This window comes from Pithys albifrons, chromosome 8 (assembly GCF_047495875.1).
Source record: "Pithys albifrons albifrons isolate INPA30051 chromosome 8, PitAlb_v1, whole genome shotgun sequence".
Taxonomy (NCBI): Eukaryota; Metazoa; Chordata; class Aves; order Passeriformes; family Thamnophilidae; genus Pithys; species Pithys albifrons.
This window is the reverse complement of record NC_092465.1, coordinates 21907093-21925376: the sequence shown is the minus strand read 5'-3', so window position 1 is coordinate 21925376 and position 18284 is coordinate 21907093. Positions and strand designations below refer to the sequence as shown.

Genomic DNA, 18284 nt, shown 5'->3' with positions numbered 1-18284 from the left:
GACGTGCAAAGCTGAAGCCAGGTGAGCACTGCATTTTTAGCCACACTTAGATCAGGCTAATGAGAGTGGAAGTAAACATCCCTGCCTGTTCAGTCCCCAGTCTGGGTCCTGCATGGCCTGTCCAGTGAGCTCACTCCTCAGGGCTCACATGCCAGCAAAGATCATCTGGAGTATTTTATCAGGTGTATCCAAGACAATAGTCTGTTAAATTCTTGTCTGTCCTTGAAATGAGTTGTCAGGACATGGTAGCGGCCCTTCGAAGATGTGCTAAAGGAAATGGCTGAAATTACAGAGGGACATGCAGTAGATTGAGTGTGCAAAGATTTCTGCATCCATCTGGGGAAATCAAAGTTGTTTACATATTGGGAGCTTCAAGCAGTGGCAAAAACATAGAGCTCCAACAATGATTCCATTGTCAGAAACAATGTGACCTTTGGTCTGCTGGGATGAAGGACAAGCGCTGTCCTCCATGTCACCCCTGCAGATTTCAGCTGTTGGCGTTGTAACACAGCTTTTCTCTCTGGAGGCGTGACTCCTGTTGCCCAGTCACTGCTCTCCTACACACTTCCTGTCTTATCTATGGACAATATACTTTATGCTCCTTTCCCTTTTTTTTTTTTTCAAATAGAAGCAATACATTTTTACCTGCTGTCGCAAATGAGTGTCTTAGGACACTCAAAGAACCACCAGCAAAGGAATCAGCAAAAGCATTTCAATATAAAAGTGAAAGCGCAACAAAGTTTGTTGGCAAGGTTCACTCTACTACTTACTAGATGGTTAAAGCACACAGAGAAAAATTGTACTGAAATCTAAAATCAATCAATATAAGACTAAAATCAACTAAAAATTATCTACATGGAAAAAGAGTGAGGATGAGAAAGACAAAGGATAAAAAGGAATAAGGGAGACGTTCCTGTTGAGTAACAAGGTTCAGAGTAGATCTCCTTGCCAAACTTAGCCCTGGACTTGAACAATGGTTCAGGCCTAGAAGTTTTTAACAGCACTTAAACATAACATCACTTAATTGATATTTTAATGTAAACAATTTAACAAAAGATTCTTACAGAATTTACTGTAGCACAACAGTAACTCAATTATAGGCCCAACTTCCTTATGCATCTAAAGTACTTAAGAATCTAGGACAGCAAAATTCACAGTACATTTGTTACAGTATATTCACACTCACACACAGACCTAAAGGAGTATGTACAAGGTATGTACACACACTTGAAAAACTCCCCTCGAATTCAGTGAAGTACATCAGATGCCTTTACATCTTCTCAATGGGGTGAGCCTCGAGGAGTGGGTGTATCAGCCCAGGCTCTGTTGGCATTCACTGGCGGTCCTCCAAGTACAGCAAGCTTGAGAGTTCCTGGCTCTGAGAGGCACCTCACTCAGAGGGAGATGCTGGTCACAGCCCAGTGCAGTCCAGGAGGGCTCAAAGGGTCTCACCCAGGACTGCTGTTTACCAGGTTGCAAGAGAGTGGGCTTTAGTCATGGTAATTTTTCATCCTGGCCACAATTTAGGTCAGGAATTTTCTTTGAAAGTCATAACAAAAATGTTGTTCCACTTGGGTTGTTATTCAGGCAAGAAAAATCGTTTTTCAAGGCTGTTCATTAAAAAACAGGAGCTAGCTAGACAGCATGAGGGCTGTCAGTATGGCAAGGTTTTGCGAACAAAGATTTGGGAAGGGCTCTCCCCACGTGGGTGTGCCCCTTCCAGCCTGCAGTGGATGTTTTAGGTGAGGCACAGCGTGCACAGAACTGGCCCCACCCTTTAACTCCTCAGGTCCATCTGCCACGGCCGAACGGTGACAGTGAAGTCCTCAGACCAGAACCTACAGCCCCCGGTATTCCCAGGAGGTCTCCCATCCAAGTACTGACCCTGCTTAGCTTCCAAGATCTGATGAGATTGGATGTCAGGGAGGCATTTGACTGCCTGGGATGGTCCTGGGAATAGACAGTGTTTTTGATAAGCTTATGCGAAGCTTAGCCCAGGTGCTGTTCATCAAGGCCAAGGCCTAATGAGTATTTCTGAGACCATAGTGTGGCTCAGGGGTGAGGATGTACCACCACACCTGCCTAAAAGAGCATGTGGGTACATTAGCTAATGTGTGTGTGATGAAACTTGTACAGTGACACATATTTATAGAAGAAAACATTTCAGAGGAAAGGGAGAGTTTGGATTCTCACGGCCACAGAGCACCTGTGGCACAATGCAATAACCTGTATCTTAGCTCTATAGAAAAGAATGAGATTGCAGCCACTAATGACAGTAATTAAAAATTTCTGTAAGAGCTGTCCAATCACCTCTTCAATTGCTCTGTCTGAGCAAATGATAGTGTGTTATTGAAACCATTAGTGCAATAAAATGAAGCTAAAAACATTTTGCATTAAAATAATCAGACATTGATTTATGATGTAAATTGTAAATTGGTAACCTATAACACACACTAATTGTTTTTCTCCTGTAAGGTGTGTTTCTTGAAAAGATCTGATCAAGCATATCTATTTGTTCACATGCCACCCTCCAGTGGCTCACACTACTATACAAGACATAATAAGGTATATAATCAGGTAACCTATTGATCGCAACCCAGAAAGGACACACTTGTTCTTATATAGAAGCAGGGGGATGGCTGCTTTTGAAGATTTAATTACCTCTACATGTTTGCTGGACATGAATTTTTATGGAGTACCTTTTTAATGTAAATACATTGACACTTTGCTCTCATAGGCAGAATCAGATTTTGTAAAATAAATAGAAATTTAAATATTTATCATGTACAATCAGTTTATAGTAAGACCAACTGTACCAGCTCCACAAAATACCTCCACAATGCAATTAGTATCTTTTTCCTTTTTTGTCTCTCCAATGAGAAATAAATTTTCTCCTTTTAATTTATCAGATTTTAATCTCCTCTGCTTTGCTGTAATTTCTTCTTTAGTAAAGGCTGGCATGTTGAATTGAATGTGGTCATGTCTGATTCTATTTGATACTGTGTCTCTTTGACACAAACTGGAGAGACCACAAAAATGGAATGAGTCAGAGAAGGAAAAACAAATGAATAATACAGTTCAGCGAGTGAAAAAGTGCAGTCGATACCATATTCATCAGTGCATTAAGAGAATTGATGAAATATAGTCAGTTTTGACAGAAACCTTAATGATTATTCCAAGTATAAGTCACAGCAGATCATTTGGAGTCCAGAGCATTATGCGCATTATGGGAGTGTAATTACAATGCTCATTTGAGTATCCTGTAGCCATTCCACAAAATGCATCACAAAAAATGTTGATCAAAAGTAGCTGTTGTTGATATGCAGTAGCCACTTTTAAAAGCTGAGGATTCCAGCTCTTTCATTGTTGGGCTTTTGATTTATATTTTCCTTTGAAAACACAAAGTTACATTTAGTCACATCATAAAGAATTGCTTACAAAATATTCTGCAAATGTATAGCTGTGGAAAACAGGAGGCTGTCAGAAAATAATCAAAAATACTTAACTGCAGTCTAGTTTTTTTCCCTTTTACATAAGCTTTGCCACTGCCTCTTTGCAAATGTTGATTTGCTTTGCCTCCAGCAGCCTTCAGAAAGACATGGTTGCTGGGAGAGGGTGTGAATGGGGGGGACAGGTGTGGCATGACCTTCTGCCCAGGGATCTCTCTCCTGGCAGCTCTCCCAGGAGGAAGGAAGTGGAAGGGCAGGTAGAAAGCCTCCCTCAGGGCTCTCTACTGCCTGCCAGGGGGTCCCCAGGGCACATCTCAAGTTTTCAGGCCCTTGAGTTTTTTCACAGCATGAGGGAAATGCCCTCTCTGCTGCAGCGAGCCTTCACCTTGCCTGCTAAGGCAGGAAAACAAATGCATATGTTGAGCTGCAGATATATTAACCCAGTTCGTTCTGTCAGCACCCGCCAAACCGCCTCACGAGGTGTCCTGGAGGAGACTCCGACCCTCGGGCAGGGCCTGGCTGGGGGGAGCACAGGTGATGCTGCAGTGGGAGCTGCAGAGAAGGGCTGTAAGCTTTACCCCTGCTCTCATTTTCCCCAAGCAGTCACTGCCTCCCAGCACCATTCCTCTGTCCTCTGAGATGTTCATCTCAGATGCCCTATATTTACATGTACTCAAGCGTGATCTTGGCAGACCCTTATTAGTGTTATTGCTGTAATAGACTTCTCTTCTCTAACCTCTAACTTTTTGCAAAAAACTGGCTTGAACTGCTAAGCTTTGGCAACTCATTAGATAAGAATATTATGTAAAAACCCTTCTGTGGTGGATACATATACAGAAAATAATTGTCAGATGTAATTTTCAGAGGTAGCACAGCTATTTTGTTCCATTTCAGTGACATTAGATGTCAGAGGGTCTCTCAGTTTGGGGTTTTTCCACAGTTACATAAACCACTGCCTGTCTTTCCCAGCCTAAAGTAATAATAATAATTATTATTGTTGTTAAGTCAAAGTGCATTCTATAGCACAATCAAATAAATCAATTGTATATATTTGATGAATTGTCCAGTGTTCTTTTCAGCAAGGCTGCAAGTTATAGAAAGTCTTAAAATACATGGGGTTTGATGCTCAGCAGCATTGGTTGAGCTAGAAAGGAGGACAGAGGTGAGGGGTGATGTGCCTGGAGGCTGTTGGTCTGAGTAAGGAGGGACAGAGGGTTTAAGCAACCTCAGCTCCTTAAATCAGCTCAGCAAGTTGCTAGATCATGGTCAGCATGCTGTCAGACATGGTCAACTGAGTAGGTAAGATAGAGCAGAACTGCAGCAGTAAATATTTTAGTATTTCATGGAAATAAACCAACCAACAGCAACAGCACCTGTGAAACCCAGTCCTGACACCTACCATTTCTTCGAAAAGTGGCAGTGTTTCATCCACTGGCATGGCATCACTGAGATTTGGGTGTGGACTGGGGAGACAGAGAAGCTGCTGGCACCCACCCTGCTGCAGGCAGATCTCAGCTACCTCACTGTGGGATAAGCAGGTCCCACGGTCATCCCATCTCACCCTGGCAGTATGACTGGATCGTATCCCTCAGCACAGAGGTACAGTGTGCCATGGCAGCAGGCAGGCTGAAACCCTGGCAGCTGTGTTCCCCAGCAAAAAGGGGTCAGATTGCCTCCTCATCTCCCCTCTCTGATCATTACCTCTATATCTTCCTGACAAGCACAGTGCAGACATTACATTTTGGTATGTCTGTTGAAATCAATATGAGGCCAAAGCAGCAACTAGAAATGTTGGAAGAGAGAAAAACTACAGTGCTACCCAAATCAAACACTGAGCTGGGGAAATTCCTGCCCAGGCCATACAAAGCAACCCCTGCAGCAACACTGCCCTGGGATGGATTGACAGTCTGCTGATGTCACAAGGGGTTAGGGTGAGGAACAGCCTGCAGTTTATGATTTTGGGGCCCCCTCAACAGTTCAGTGGGCTGTCAATACTGTGACAATCATCCTTCTGTGAATTTGCAAAGGCTTTGTGGAAAAAGGAAAGGTTTGTGTGAGGGGTTGAGCTGGGCAATGAGTTACCCTGCCATTTCATGCTCTTGCAACTCCAGCAGAGGAGCAGCTACAAAAGCCCTCTGAGTAGTTCTCCCCCTTTCAGGAAGACCTTTGGCTCTTGAGCAAGCTGCATGTGTGCAGCCCCCTCGTGCCCTGGCTGTATGCAAACAAAAGCAACCTGTGTTTGCAGCGTTGGGCAATGCTTTTGCTTCAGGGAATCTCATATTCACATGCTGCCCACTATGCTTAGGAGCAGGGTTTTACAGGCAGCTGGTTCACAGCACAAGTCTCTGACCTGCAAGAAACAGGGAACAAGCACCCTGAGAGTGCAGCACTACACCAGGCTGTTGGTCTGGCTGTCAGTCCCTCTATGGAGCAGGTACCCAGGACACTCACCTGTGACAGCCAGTCCTTATGGTAGTGGCAGGTACACCAGTGCTGTTGGGGAAACCTGCGTACTTATGAAGCCAATATCCATCAGGGTCAGACCCAGCTCTGGGACACCTTCCCGAGCTAAAGAAGAATGATTGCTGACCTCAGCAGTAAGTGTCTGCTCTCCATCATCCTTCTGTTTTTCTTTCCTTTTTTTTTTTTCTCCCAAAAAACACATCCTTATGGGAAAGACAAAAAAAAAAGCTGAAAAAATCAAACCACATGTTTAGTTGGCAGAAAAAAGAAAGAAGTCTTTTTGCTCATGCCATCAGCTGTGGAGGAAAAGCCTGTAAGATTTCAGAAAACCAAGGACCATGATGTTGATGTTAACCTGTTCTTCCTGTCTGAATTGAGCACTGGTTCCTCCCTCCCAACCCACCTGCAGCATCAAAACCAACGGTTGTGGAGAGACACTGCTGTTCACCCTGAAACCTTCCTGCTGATGTCTGGCATCCAGACAGAGCTGGGTAACTGTTGTGACTCCCACAACATCCAGAATAAAACATTGCTGAATGAACAAATAGATTCTGTGTAAGCTCTGACAGTCAGTCTTGCACTTTAATTTAAAAAAAAAAAAGAAAATTTGTATCTGATTTTGTAAACAATCTCTCTTGGATGCAAATACTTACTCATTTTGGGTGTCCAGTTCTGAATTTGCCTTCATGAGCTCTCTGCTATTTTTCATCATCCATTCCAGCAGCCATCTCAGAGCTGGCTTATTACAATTCAGAGCCTTTTAAACCCTGGAAAAGGAAAATGCAGGTATCATTTGGGGATTAAGAAAACATCAACATCTATGCATGTAGACATGAAGACCAAGAGAAAGTAAAGTCAGAAGAGCAAGGGGCAGTTCTACAGCAGTGATATTTTGTGCCACTTGCAGAATCAACCATGGAAGGAGGATGTAGCAGTTGTGGCACTGCTGAAGATATGTGTGTGACAGAGAGCAGTATGTCCAGCTCCTAGTGTGCAAGGTGAGACATAATGCTACTTAAATATGATTGGCTTTAACAGACTTGTAATAAAATCCTAAGTAAACATGGCATGGCTCCTTTCCAAAGAGCATTTGCTGTGGTGTAGTTGCCCAAGACGGTCTGATTTTTCACATTGCTGTGCATGGTCTTCTAGATGCACATTGGTAAAATATGAAAAAAATGGCTCACCTTTGTAAAGTACTGGTGGTTGAAAATGTAAGCACATTTTTATTTATAAGGAATTATCACCATGATAGGGAGTAGCCATATTAAGAGTGATAAAAACAAGATGGAAAAATAGATCTTGCTGAGACTTTTTTTTTTTGGACAAGTTCACCCACTGTTGCTTTAACCAGCAATGCTGGTGCAGCAAAAGGATTTCTAAGCAGTCACTAATGTATGATTGTTTAATTTTAATAGGCATGATCAATACCACCCATTTCTTCTTTAAATGCTAATGAACACTGTGAAACAACAGATGTGGACAAACAGTACCTAGCAGATTAAAATTAGGCATGACATGAAATTGCTTACAAACAACAGAGGAATCCTGATGGATATCTTGACAAACAGCCACAGGCAGCTGATGAATCTTGATCTGCCACCACCAGTCCACTGTGTCTCAGGCTCATACAACTACATCACCATCCTGATCACCCTAGAAGAGAAAGGTACCCTTCCAAACTCTTGCAATTTCTTTCTTAGGACTTGTGCAGGCCCAGCTGTGAGTTTTGAGATGAACATTTCTAGCAAGTACTCTCACTCTCAGGTGCAGTTACTATTAGTTGGTATCCTCCAGCCCATTTCGGTCATGGCAAGAAATGTCCGTGAAGGATCCCCAACCTAGACAAAATCCTAGTCCCCTGCTAAATTGTGACTGACCAATATCCAGTGCTAGATTGCCCATGGTCTCCCCAAATTAGTTTTCAGGCTCAGTAAACTAGGGCCAGAAGCTGGGTTACTGACTAGCTTTCAGCCAGTTTGAAGCCACAAGAAAGCGGCAAACTTTGTTACCACAGGGCTTCACATGCAGCCAAATTCACTTCAAGGGTAAAGCTTCTATTTTTGTTGCTCTTAATTGTTGTCAGAGGAAAAGGCACTTGAATGACAGAGATCCAATTCCTGACACCTGGTATCAGTTGTGTCCTGCTCCCTTGGTTTTGGTGGACCCTGTCCTGAAGTCATGAAATGTAAGTCCCAGTTCACATACGTAGGTATTGGAAACTCACCACGGGGCTCAGCCCTCTCTGAGGCAGGTGACAATCAGAGGGAGAAGAGCTGCAGGTACCCTCAGGAGTGACCTCTGTGTGGAGCAGGGAATTGACATGTCCTTTTGAACATTCAGTGACAGGGCTATGGTGATAGCTTTCTCACCCTGAGTGGGTGATGTGCCAGCAGCTCTGCCAGCATCACTCACAACTGTGTGCCCACAAGTACCGCCTGGGACAGATGGTATGTAGCACCTTGTTCAAAGGCATCTCTAATTGAGAGTTTCTGGGCTTTCAGAGGGCACCACGCATTGCCTTGGGTTCAGCTTCCTTTATCTGTTTCTTCCTTTTTTTCTCTCTTGCATCTTGTGAAACCTAAACTTTTTTTCCTCCTTTTTAATTGTGTGAAATCAACGTGGAGTGAAAAGGCCATGAAGAAACTTTCTGACGCCAACTGAGTCTAAGCTGTGTCTTTGTTCTCAGCAGAGCTAAAGACCACATTAATCAGAAACTTTGCTGACCTTGTCTTTACTACCTGAAGACTGAAAGACAAAAGTGACACAGTCTGGCCACATTTAAAAATTCAATTAAAAAATGACAGCTGCCCAGGGATAAACATTTTCATAGACCTCAGTGGGGTTAGTTGTAACTATGATAAAGGCAATACCTTTTTCTTATGCTATTTTTTTCCAGAGGAATAAAGCCTAGTTTTTGATACTCCTGCTTATGACAACTGTGTATGTGACAGAGTGTGCACAGTGGTGGTGGGTAGCTAGCACTCGGGCTTTTAATCAGGAGCAGAGTAAGACATTCCTAAAAGAGGATGGCAAGCTGAAAGTGAAGAAATGAAGCTACTGTAGTGAACTTGAAGAAAAATGTCCCTGTGTTCCTTTTTTCAGACTATGCTGGTTTGATAAAAATACTACCTTTTCCCTATAGCCCTGGCAGAAGCAGACTAGACAGGGGGTGAGAAGACCCTGCTGAGAGCTGGACTTTGCATCTGGAGGTGTAAGTGAGGTGAGGGGAAGGGTAAGAGCACAACTCCTTCCCCAAGGATGAAACGGAGAGCCTTTTATTGTGACACTTGGCTGTGCCTTACTGATTTTATTATTGAAATAGTAAGCAAATGAGTGGATATCCAGACAGCTGAGAACTTGAGCAGCCAAACGGAGAGGAGAAAACCTCAGCGCTGACAGTGACGGGAGGAGAGGCAGCATCTCCCTCTGTCCACTGGCAGGCCCCAGGCCAGATGGGTACTGGCTTCAGTGCAGCAAATTAAATAAGAGCAGGTTCTTCTCTAGTTTGAACATTCAGTTTCATAAGGGGCCAAATTCCTCTCTCAGAACGTCCTCCGGCCCCGCCAGCTCCCCCTGGCCCTCTCCTTCCCCGGCTTGCCAGCAGTCTGCCTGTGGGGCTTCCTTGCGTGCTGCACCTTTATCCACCCGCCCTCGCTGGCTCTGCTCTCCCCTTCGCCCCTCCTGGGCTCTCTCTCCCCTTGTGGGGGCATGCCGGGGATGGATGGGGGCTGCGGAGGGGCACGGGGGTACCTGTGGAGCTGCGGAGGGACCGCTGGCAAGGAAGTCCTGCTGAGTCTTCCCGAGTGCCGGGGAGGCACTGGGGAGCTGGTCCCACTGCGCCGCCCGTCCGAAGAGCTGCGGGAATTACCGCTGCGGGGCGTGTTTCTGCCTTTGCCAGTAGATCTGTCCCTCTCAGAAGGGGTGTCTGAGGCTGTGCTGGAGGCGCTGCTGCCTTTCGAGTTCAGATGTAGATTTGAGAGGTTTCTCATCAAACTGTGTGAGATGGGAGAGGAGTTCCTGGAGTGACTGATGGACGTGAACTGGTGACTGACGGGAGCAGGTGTCTTCCTGACGGCAGCAGCATAGGAGTCCTGGCTGCGAAGGTAAGGCAGGTAGTGGGTGACTGTGGTTGGGCTGTGGGGGTGGCCATGCTGGAGAGAAATGGCCTTTTCTATCTGGTGCATGCGCAGTGTCTGCATCCACTGACTGTCAATGCCTGGCAGGGAAATGGAAACAGAGTCAGCTTTCTGTAAAATGATGGAAAACCACCCTCAGGTTTACCACAGGTGTGAGGTTAGATACCAGGGCTTCTCTTGGAAGAACCTCAATATATCTCACACTACCCTTTCCCTCCCAGTCTTACAGCAAATAGTCCTAGGTTTGCGTATGTTCAGTGTTATGGTTGAACATAATGTTGGACTTTTAAAAGAGCAAGTGATACAAATATTTCTCATGCCAGTGCAGATTATGGAGCTTAGACTAGAAGACACCTATTGAACCATCCATTTAGCTGTTCAGCTGGATTCCACTCCCAAGTGCCTCCCAGTGTTTTTAACCCGGCCTGGGTTTAAACATGTCCTGTAATGCTCTTGGCAACCTCAGGAGATTTCTTCACAGCTTTCATTACAAAAGAACCTGGAGACCTCCAGAGCAGGTGCAGAGTGGGCACCCCAAGGTACCAGCACTGCTGCAGCATCACTTTCTACCTACATCTCTCTCATTCAGCATGGTCATGCTCTTTGCAGTCCAGCACAGAGAGGAGGTGGTGCAGACCCCATGCAAATCCCAGTTGCAGCAGCCAGATTTATCTCCTCTGGTTCCAATTTCTTTTCAAACTGCTACACACCACAACAACCAGAGCTACTTCAGTTGTTATTGTTACTACAAATTCAGAATTCAAACCACTTTGCATCCAGCTTCATGATGGATGCAGAAAATCAACTCTGTATGTGGAAAATCCAGTGAGGCAGCAGGCTTCAGCCAGGATAGCTCAGACAGTGCTTAACTGCGAACAACTCAGGGTATTACAGTTCCCTCTTCACCTACTGTGACAGCCCTGGGGTTGTAACAAAAGTTGTAGCTCTCAGAGATCAGACTGAAGTGATTTTGAAAGTCAGTCCTGTGGTTTCCATGAAAGCCTTTAGCAAATACAGTAGTAGTAAATGTTCCATTTGAACTGCAAGGGCTGCCTGGTTTGTTACTTTGTGGGTAGAGCAGAGACCAGGAATTTCTCTTATCTGAGGCCACAGCTCTGGCCAAAAACCCATGGGGAGCAGCTAAAATAATTTTGCTCTAGAGACATTTGAATGATTTGTCCTTTAATATTGCTAATATCATTCCAACAGGAAAGCATAACCCTTGCTGCCTCTCACTAGAATGGTGCATAGACTGTGGGGAGTTTTGTGGGAGCTGGGTAGTGGCCCGGTCCCCATTAGGATTGCTTCTGTTAAAAATGTAATGGATGATCTCTTCCATTCCTCCTTTCCTCAGACTTTGTTTGAATCTAAAGAGATTTAAATCACTTCAACTTAATGTCAAATATGTCAAAAGGAAACTGTCTTTCGTGTCATAGAGTGAGTGTGACACCTACACTGCAGACAGCTCCACCTGCACTGAGATGAACCTTCTTTCACAGAAAGACAGATGGGAATTGCCTTCTTGCTTCTTAATCTCTTTGAAAGTCATGGTTTCAAAAGAAACCTACCAGGTGAAACGTACGTGCTAGACACTATCTCCTCTGCCATTCCCCCATGCCCTCCTCCTAAGGCTGTGGATGTAAACCAGGAACCTCATAAACCTGGAAACAGCAGGCTCAGGATTCAAGTTTGGGTCTTCATTTGTTATCAACACTCAGGCAGCCATCACATGCCCCATGAGACCAGTGCCAATGCTGTCCTGAACAAGGGGCTCCCTTGAGGTTGTTTAGTCCTTACTCCCTACAGACAACTGTAGTTGCCAGCCCAGGAAGCAGCTGCCCAGCAATGTGCCAGTGTGCCCTGTGGGACTGCCTCTCTTGGCCTGGGGGCCTTCTCCCTCACATGGTCTCATACTACTGTGGATGTGTATGCATATCCCAGAGAAGGGAAGAAGCCTGGACCAAGGCAGAAACAACTCTCCCAATGACCTAATACACTGGAGGGGATGAAAAGTTTGAACAAAAGCTGACCCAATGACAGCATTGAAAAAGTATCAGAATTTAAGGCTGCTTACTACTGAAAAATGTGAAGCATTCAGGGGGTTGGAGCAGAAGGACCTGACCTCTATGTCTGCTGCTGTTGATGTGCAGGTGCAAGTGAGTACAGCAGACAAAGGGGCAGCTGATGCTGAAAGATATGCTCTGTTGTTCAAACAGAAGACTGACACTGACTTTCTGCTGTTCTCCTCATATATGCCCTGCTCATGTCAGTAATAAACTTTGCATGTATTGACTTACCTGAGTCAGATCTGCTCCGTGAATTCCCCTCTGAGTTGGGGACTGAGGTCTGTATCATGAGCTGTACTGTCTGAACCTCATCCTGTGCTTTCACCTTGCTCCAGCAGATAGCTTGGATGTGCCTGGTCATTTTGGGAGCTCTAACATCACTCTGCTCAAGAAGGGCACAACATACATGAGGACATTACAACACACAACACACTAAGGTCTCCTGTGAAGGAAATTCCACTAGTGCCTGGGTGGCAGCAGTGTTTTCAATATAGAATATATTTTGTAAAACCACTAACCAGTTCTCAAGTATTTTTAGACTATAGATAATTTCAGCTGATACTTTGAGAATATGCTAAAAATGTGGTAGAGAATAACTGTTTCAGTTCTTGTGCCATGTGGTGGAAAGATCTGAAGGCCTTCCTCTACAAATGCAAAAGTACATTTTACTAGTTCTATTGCTGTGAGCATCAAACGTGCACTTCTGTCTGCTAAAAGAGGTAGGACCAAGCAGGTATTTTTGCAGAGGGACTCCCAACACAACTTTTCTGGAGTACTAAACTCTCCAGTTTGCTGTTAAAGACATGTGACTCATGAGACAGTTCAGGCTGAAAGAAAACTACTGTTCTTTACTTCTGAGGCAAGCAAGGAAGGTCCAAGATTTCCCTGTTTCTCCATCACTGCCTGAATCCTTGTTCAGGACAGAGCTGGAATCTCAATTACTAGCCTCCTTTTGACACATGGCACTGGTCTTTATGAAAACCTCATTGTAAATAACTGCAAACCCTTTTAACAATGGCTAGTTTCTACCATATCAAACTGTATCCTGGGTTTTATTTTATCTTAGTTTACTCTTGATTTCTCGTGTTCTTTCTTCTCCTTTTGCTTCTCTGCTCTCCTAATTGGCACTTCATTGAAAAGATAAAAAACAGCCTCTTCAAGCAATGCAAACAACACTGACCATTAACCTTCAAGTAAAAGGAGCTTTAGTCCTTGACAAACAGAGCCCTCCCAGGCAGCAGTCTGAGGCCATTGTCTCTGTAAACTTCATTCAGCTTTTGCTCTGAACTTTGGATTTGACAATTAGTTGCAGGCTGCTGAGATTTGATTACAAGATATAACAAAGCCAGAGGAAGCTATTTCTACACCTCCTGTGAAGGTTTTATCTTCGATCAACAATTTGATTTGTTTCTTAGAGCTTACCTCATACGTAACAACACATTCTACAGACTGGTGTTCTTCTATCCCCACAATCCACTTCTCCATTACAAATGGTGGCTGAAAAAACATGGTGGGAGTTTTAGAAAGTGCTCTTCATCTCCTGACTTGTTTCTGAAACATCCCAAAATATTTCCAACATCTGCCTCTTTACATCCATTCTCAAATTGTTAACATCAATACTTTTCTTAAAATTTTAAGAGACAAAGCAATATATTTTGGAAATATTCACTTCCTTGTCTACAAGAGGAAGCTGAGAAGAGATTTCTATACCTAATAGGCAGTAGGTAAGAAACATGGAATGTTTCCATTGGGGAATAAACATTTTTTCAATTTTGTGCATTTACAGTTTTTTTCTGCTAGATTTACAAAGGCCAGCAAGAAGAAATATCTAGAGATTCTCAGAGATATTCCTTAACAAAATTAAAACTGTTGAAGTATGTGAAAAGTTAATGCTACTGTATCTAGTTGTTAGTTTATTTGACTATAAGCCTTTAAGGAAAAATTGAAATATTCAAGATTAAAATTAAACAGAAAACCAGTAACAACAACAATCATAATAATAAAAAAATCACAAGTGTTGTTCCAGAAATCATGAACTATAAAATAGTATTAGCATGAATTAAATATTATAATCCCTTTGGGAAAATATACCTACACCACATTTTCCTTAAAATTCTGACTCTTAACAATCCACTTTTCATTTATTCCTTTAGAAAAAAATAGCCGAAGGTTCTCTCCCAATTTTACCCCAAAAATTCACAGGTAAATGCATTCAAGAGTTTGGGTGTTTTTATTGGTGCACATTAGAGCAGCACAATTGGTAATCAAGTTGAATATTTTTTTCAATTAGAAATTTATTTTGCTAGCTATTACCAAGTGGAGCATATTAATAAAAACAAAAAATTAAAATAAAAGCTAACAATGCCTTTTGCATTAATAAAACTTCTATTGCTTAAGGAAAAGCAATCTAAGTGCTTGCTGGTAAATATTTACAGACAGGTTCTGACATAAGGTGAAATGCTGTACTGTCTGCAATGGGTTGCAGTCTTTGCAATCTACTGTTACATGAAAGACAGAGTTTTAGACAAATGTAAAAGTTCTAAAAGCATGTTAAAAAAAAAGAGAGAGAGAGAGAGGAAGAAAGAGCAAAAACCACAAAAATCCCAGACAAATCACATGAAGTTTCTGGAAAATTTAAATCCATTTTTTCTCTTGAAAAAAAATATTTTTGATCATTCTTTTCTTTGAAAGGGATAATAAAATTCAAAGGATATAACACAAAATTAAAACAAGAAAATATAAATTAGTTCCTTCTCTTATTTTTCTATTGTTAACATTACTGTCAGCCTAAAGGAGAACCAAAATACCTAACTGCTATTATGATACAAATCTGTTTAAAATGTGCATTTTATTTAAAAGCTGTCAAGAGACTGAGTTTCTGCAAGCACAAAAGTCGACTGCTGTGGTATTTTAATGTCTTTGTTTGAGATCTGTGAATTCATGAAAGCTTTAAGGCCATAAATACCTTTGTCATCTTTAAAATCTCTACATCAGGTAGGTTAGTGTTGAATGTCACATCTTTTATGTAGGTTATTGCAATTTCATCCCCGTCCATCTCCATGTACATTTTCCATTTACAATCCTATGAATAATAAAAAAAAAGAATGCTGGATTGTTAGAGTACAAATAGAAAAAAAAACCGAAACAACAAAACCCAAAATGAAACAAAACTGAAAGCCAAAACAACTCCAAACCTAATCCTCAATGTATGAGTGGAAAAAGTAACCCACCAAGAAAGTTAAGGGACATACACATACACATACTTCCAGTACAAGTGTTGATATGAAAACCTTCTGTTGTCTTGTTCACCCTTCTCTCAGCTCTCCCTGAGAGGCAGCTGTCATGCTGACATGTCTGGATGTCTTCAGAGGTGTGGATCCCGCAAAGGGCCTCCCCTGTCCAGCCAGCCTGTTGGGGCAGGCTTGGGAGCTCTGCACACCCACAGGGCAGCAGAGGGGCAGGGCAGTGGGGGGAGCTGTCACTTAGGGATCACAGTCAGTGCAAGAAGTCAGCCCCAAGGACATTGCCCTGGTGAACCCAGGAACAAAAGGCCAGAGAGTCTGTTGAAACACCTTCAAGACAATTGCTCAAGTAACGGTCAAGAGGATGAGCTTGTTATTACAGCTCAGTTATTTCAAGTACTGAGTGCCCAGTGAGGTACTGACCATCCTCATCCTCTGCTCACCTCCAATTGCACTATTAATTGTAAGTAAGCTTAGCTTAGAAAATAATCACAGTGAGTCTAATAAACCAAAGCAATTAAAGGTATCCTTAAATAATTCCCTGAGCTGAACAGGGGGCCAAATCCAACACTTTGGACAAGTGTGAGCCTGCAAAAGGTGCCAGCTTTGGCAGCATCCCACAGGACATCCTGCATGGGCTAAGTGCTGGAGCCAGGGTTTGTGTCTGTAGCCAGGGAAGTTCCCACTGGGAACCAGAGACTGTCTGTCCATGGTGCCAACATTTGCTTCTGTGCCTGGCTGGTGCTTCGCTGTCTGGTGCACTGAGCTCCTCCAAAACTCAGTCCTCAGCAGGGCTACAGTGAAGCAGTGTGTCTCCATCTTTGTATAGGAAGCAGGGAATCTTCCCTTCACAGTGACAAGACCTCCTCCAGATATGCCAGGGATTTAGGAGGGTTTGTGTCTGGCAGAACTTGCTGGAGGCACTCTTCACTTCAGTTCTGCTCAGAAAATGCAAAAACTTTCAATGGGAACACAGAGGGCTGCTTAGGACATGGGGTTGGGTAAGCAATTATTTGCACACACAAATGTACAGCAGCCTAAAAAGGATCCATTCACACATGGATTTCTCATAAAAGTAACTTAGGAGCTCAGCCCTCAGAAGTCTCAAAGCTTTCAATCACACATTGAATTGGCAATATCAAGACAAAAGAAAACAGAATGATAAACATTTCCAAACTGCAACAGGAAACTATGTTTATGACAGCATTTGGCCCTGCGTGTCCATCCATCCCATTTGAAAGCTTCCACATTTTATGAGCAGATTGGATGTGTGAGTTGGTTTTTATGTTGCCCTGGTGAGAGTTTGAGTGAGAGGAACTGCAGTTCAGCAGTCAGGGCACCAGACAAAGACTCAGAGGCACCAAGCTCCATTTTCAGTTCTGCTATTGACCTTCTGTGCAACCTGACAAGGCACCAACATTGCCCTGTGTCTTCATTTCCTAATCACAGACTGTATCTCTTTGCACATTTCTTTTTTGTCCTCCTTTTTTGGGTTTGTGAGATAAGCCAGGTGAATGCCTATCTTGTCCCAGGTAGGCACAGCATAACACACTGGCCCTGACATGAGCTGAGGACAGCATGTCCTACGTAACTGAACACCAACAGCCAAGAGAGTTGTCTCTGACTCCTCCTCATCCCTGGAACTGTGCTCCTTTCCCAGCCCACACTGTTCCCGTTGCAAGATTCTTTGCAGGACTTCTCACATTTGTGCTATTGCAAATTGAACCTGAGGTTAGCAACCGGATGCTTGATGACATTTCTAAGTTTTACAAAAATACCTGAGCCAAGGAAAGAAAAGATTAGTGACATAAAGTCATATCCTCCAGTTAGTTCAGCACATCTCCTGCCATAATACCAGTGCCGAGGCCCTGAGAACCAGAGCTGCACCTTGTGCCAGGGCTCCTCATGACTCAGGATTTTGTGCTGTTATATTTCCCTACAGATTAGATCTGGCAAACATGACCTCCTTTTAATAAACAAAATAAATCAACCAACCATCTGTAAAGGAAAAGCTGAAAAGCTGTGTATAGCCAGGTGGGCATCTGCCAGTGCCCAGCCCCTTGCCGGATCTGCTGCCCAGACAGGAGCACTCTCCATGTGCTAACAAATCAGGCTGCCCCACATAGCCATGGATGCACGAACCCTGCACAAACACTGCCTTCCCCAGACCTGAATCTTCAGAGAAATGCATACACTCTCCTGTCCTTCAAATCCAGGACTCAAACCTTTGGTATCCCTGGAGCCCTCTCCAGCCACACTGCACGGTTACCAAAAGGGCAAGTTACCACACTAGGCATACTCTCTCTGGTGACTCAAAAATACATGTCTTGTTTTATGTGGAAATGTTTTCATTCTGTGTCATCATTATAAAATCATCACCACAAAAGAGAGGAAGAGGAAGAAAGAGAGAGAGGGAAGAAAGAAAGACAGATGGAAAGAAAGAAAAAGGCAGACAGGAAGGCAGGCAGAAAGAAAGAGAGGAAGGAAGGAAGGAAGGAAGGAAGGAAGGAAGGAAGGAAGGAAGGAAGGAAGGAAGGAAGGAAGGAAGGAAGGAAGGAAGGAAGGAAGGAAGGAAGGAAGGAAGGAAGGAAGGAAGGAAGGAAGGAAGGAAGGGAGGGAGGAAGGGAGGGAGGAAGGGAGGAAGGAAGGGAGGGAGGGAGGGAGGGAGGAAGGAAGGAAGGAAGGAAGGAAGGAAGGAAGGAAGGAAGGAAGGAAGGAAGGAAGGAAGGAAGGAAGGAAGGAAGGAAGGAAGGAAGGAAGGAAGGAAGGAAGGAAGGAAGGAAGGAAGGAAGGAAGGAAGGAAGGAAGGAAGGAAGGAAGGAAGGAAGGAAGGAAGGAAGGAAGGAAGGAAGGAAGGAAGGAAGGAAGGAAGGAAGGAAGGAAGGAAGGAAGGAAGGAAGGAAGGAAGGAAGGAAGGAAGGAAGG

At 43.7% G+C, this 18284-nt stretch overlaps 1 protein-coding gene across 7 annotated transcripts in view; it reads right to left on the bottom strand.

Moving 5' to 3' along the window:
• Positions 1-790: 790 nt before the first annotated feature.
• MAP3K20 (mitogen-activated protein kinase kinase kinase 20) overlaps positions 791-18284 on the bottom strand; it is a 96678-nt gene continuing 79184 nt past the window's right edge. For 3 of the 7 annotated variants that reach the window (XM_071562350.1, XM_071562349.1, XM_071562348.1), the window contains exons 17-20: positions 15083-15199; positions 13540-13614; positions 12349-12499; positions 9170-10131 (exon numbers count right to left, since the gene is read on the bottom strand). In XM_071562350.1, the coding sequence (XP_071418451.1) occupies positions 9458-10131; positions 12349-12499; positions 13540-13614; positions 15083-15199 (1017 nt within the window). In that variant the 3' untranslated portion in view covers positions 9170-9457. Of the gene's footprint in view, positions 6680-7444; positions 7569-9169; positions 10132-12348; positions 12500-13539; positions 13615-15082; positions 15200-18284 lie in introns of those variants that run through there. The other 4 variants (XR_011698432.1, XR_011698433.1, XR_011698431.1 and 1 more) reach the window with 4 other exon arrangements.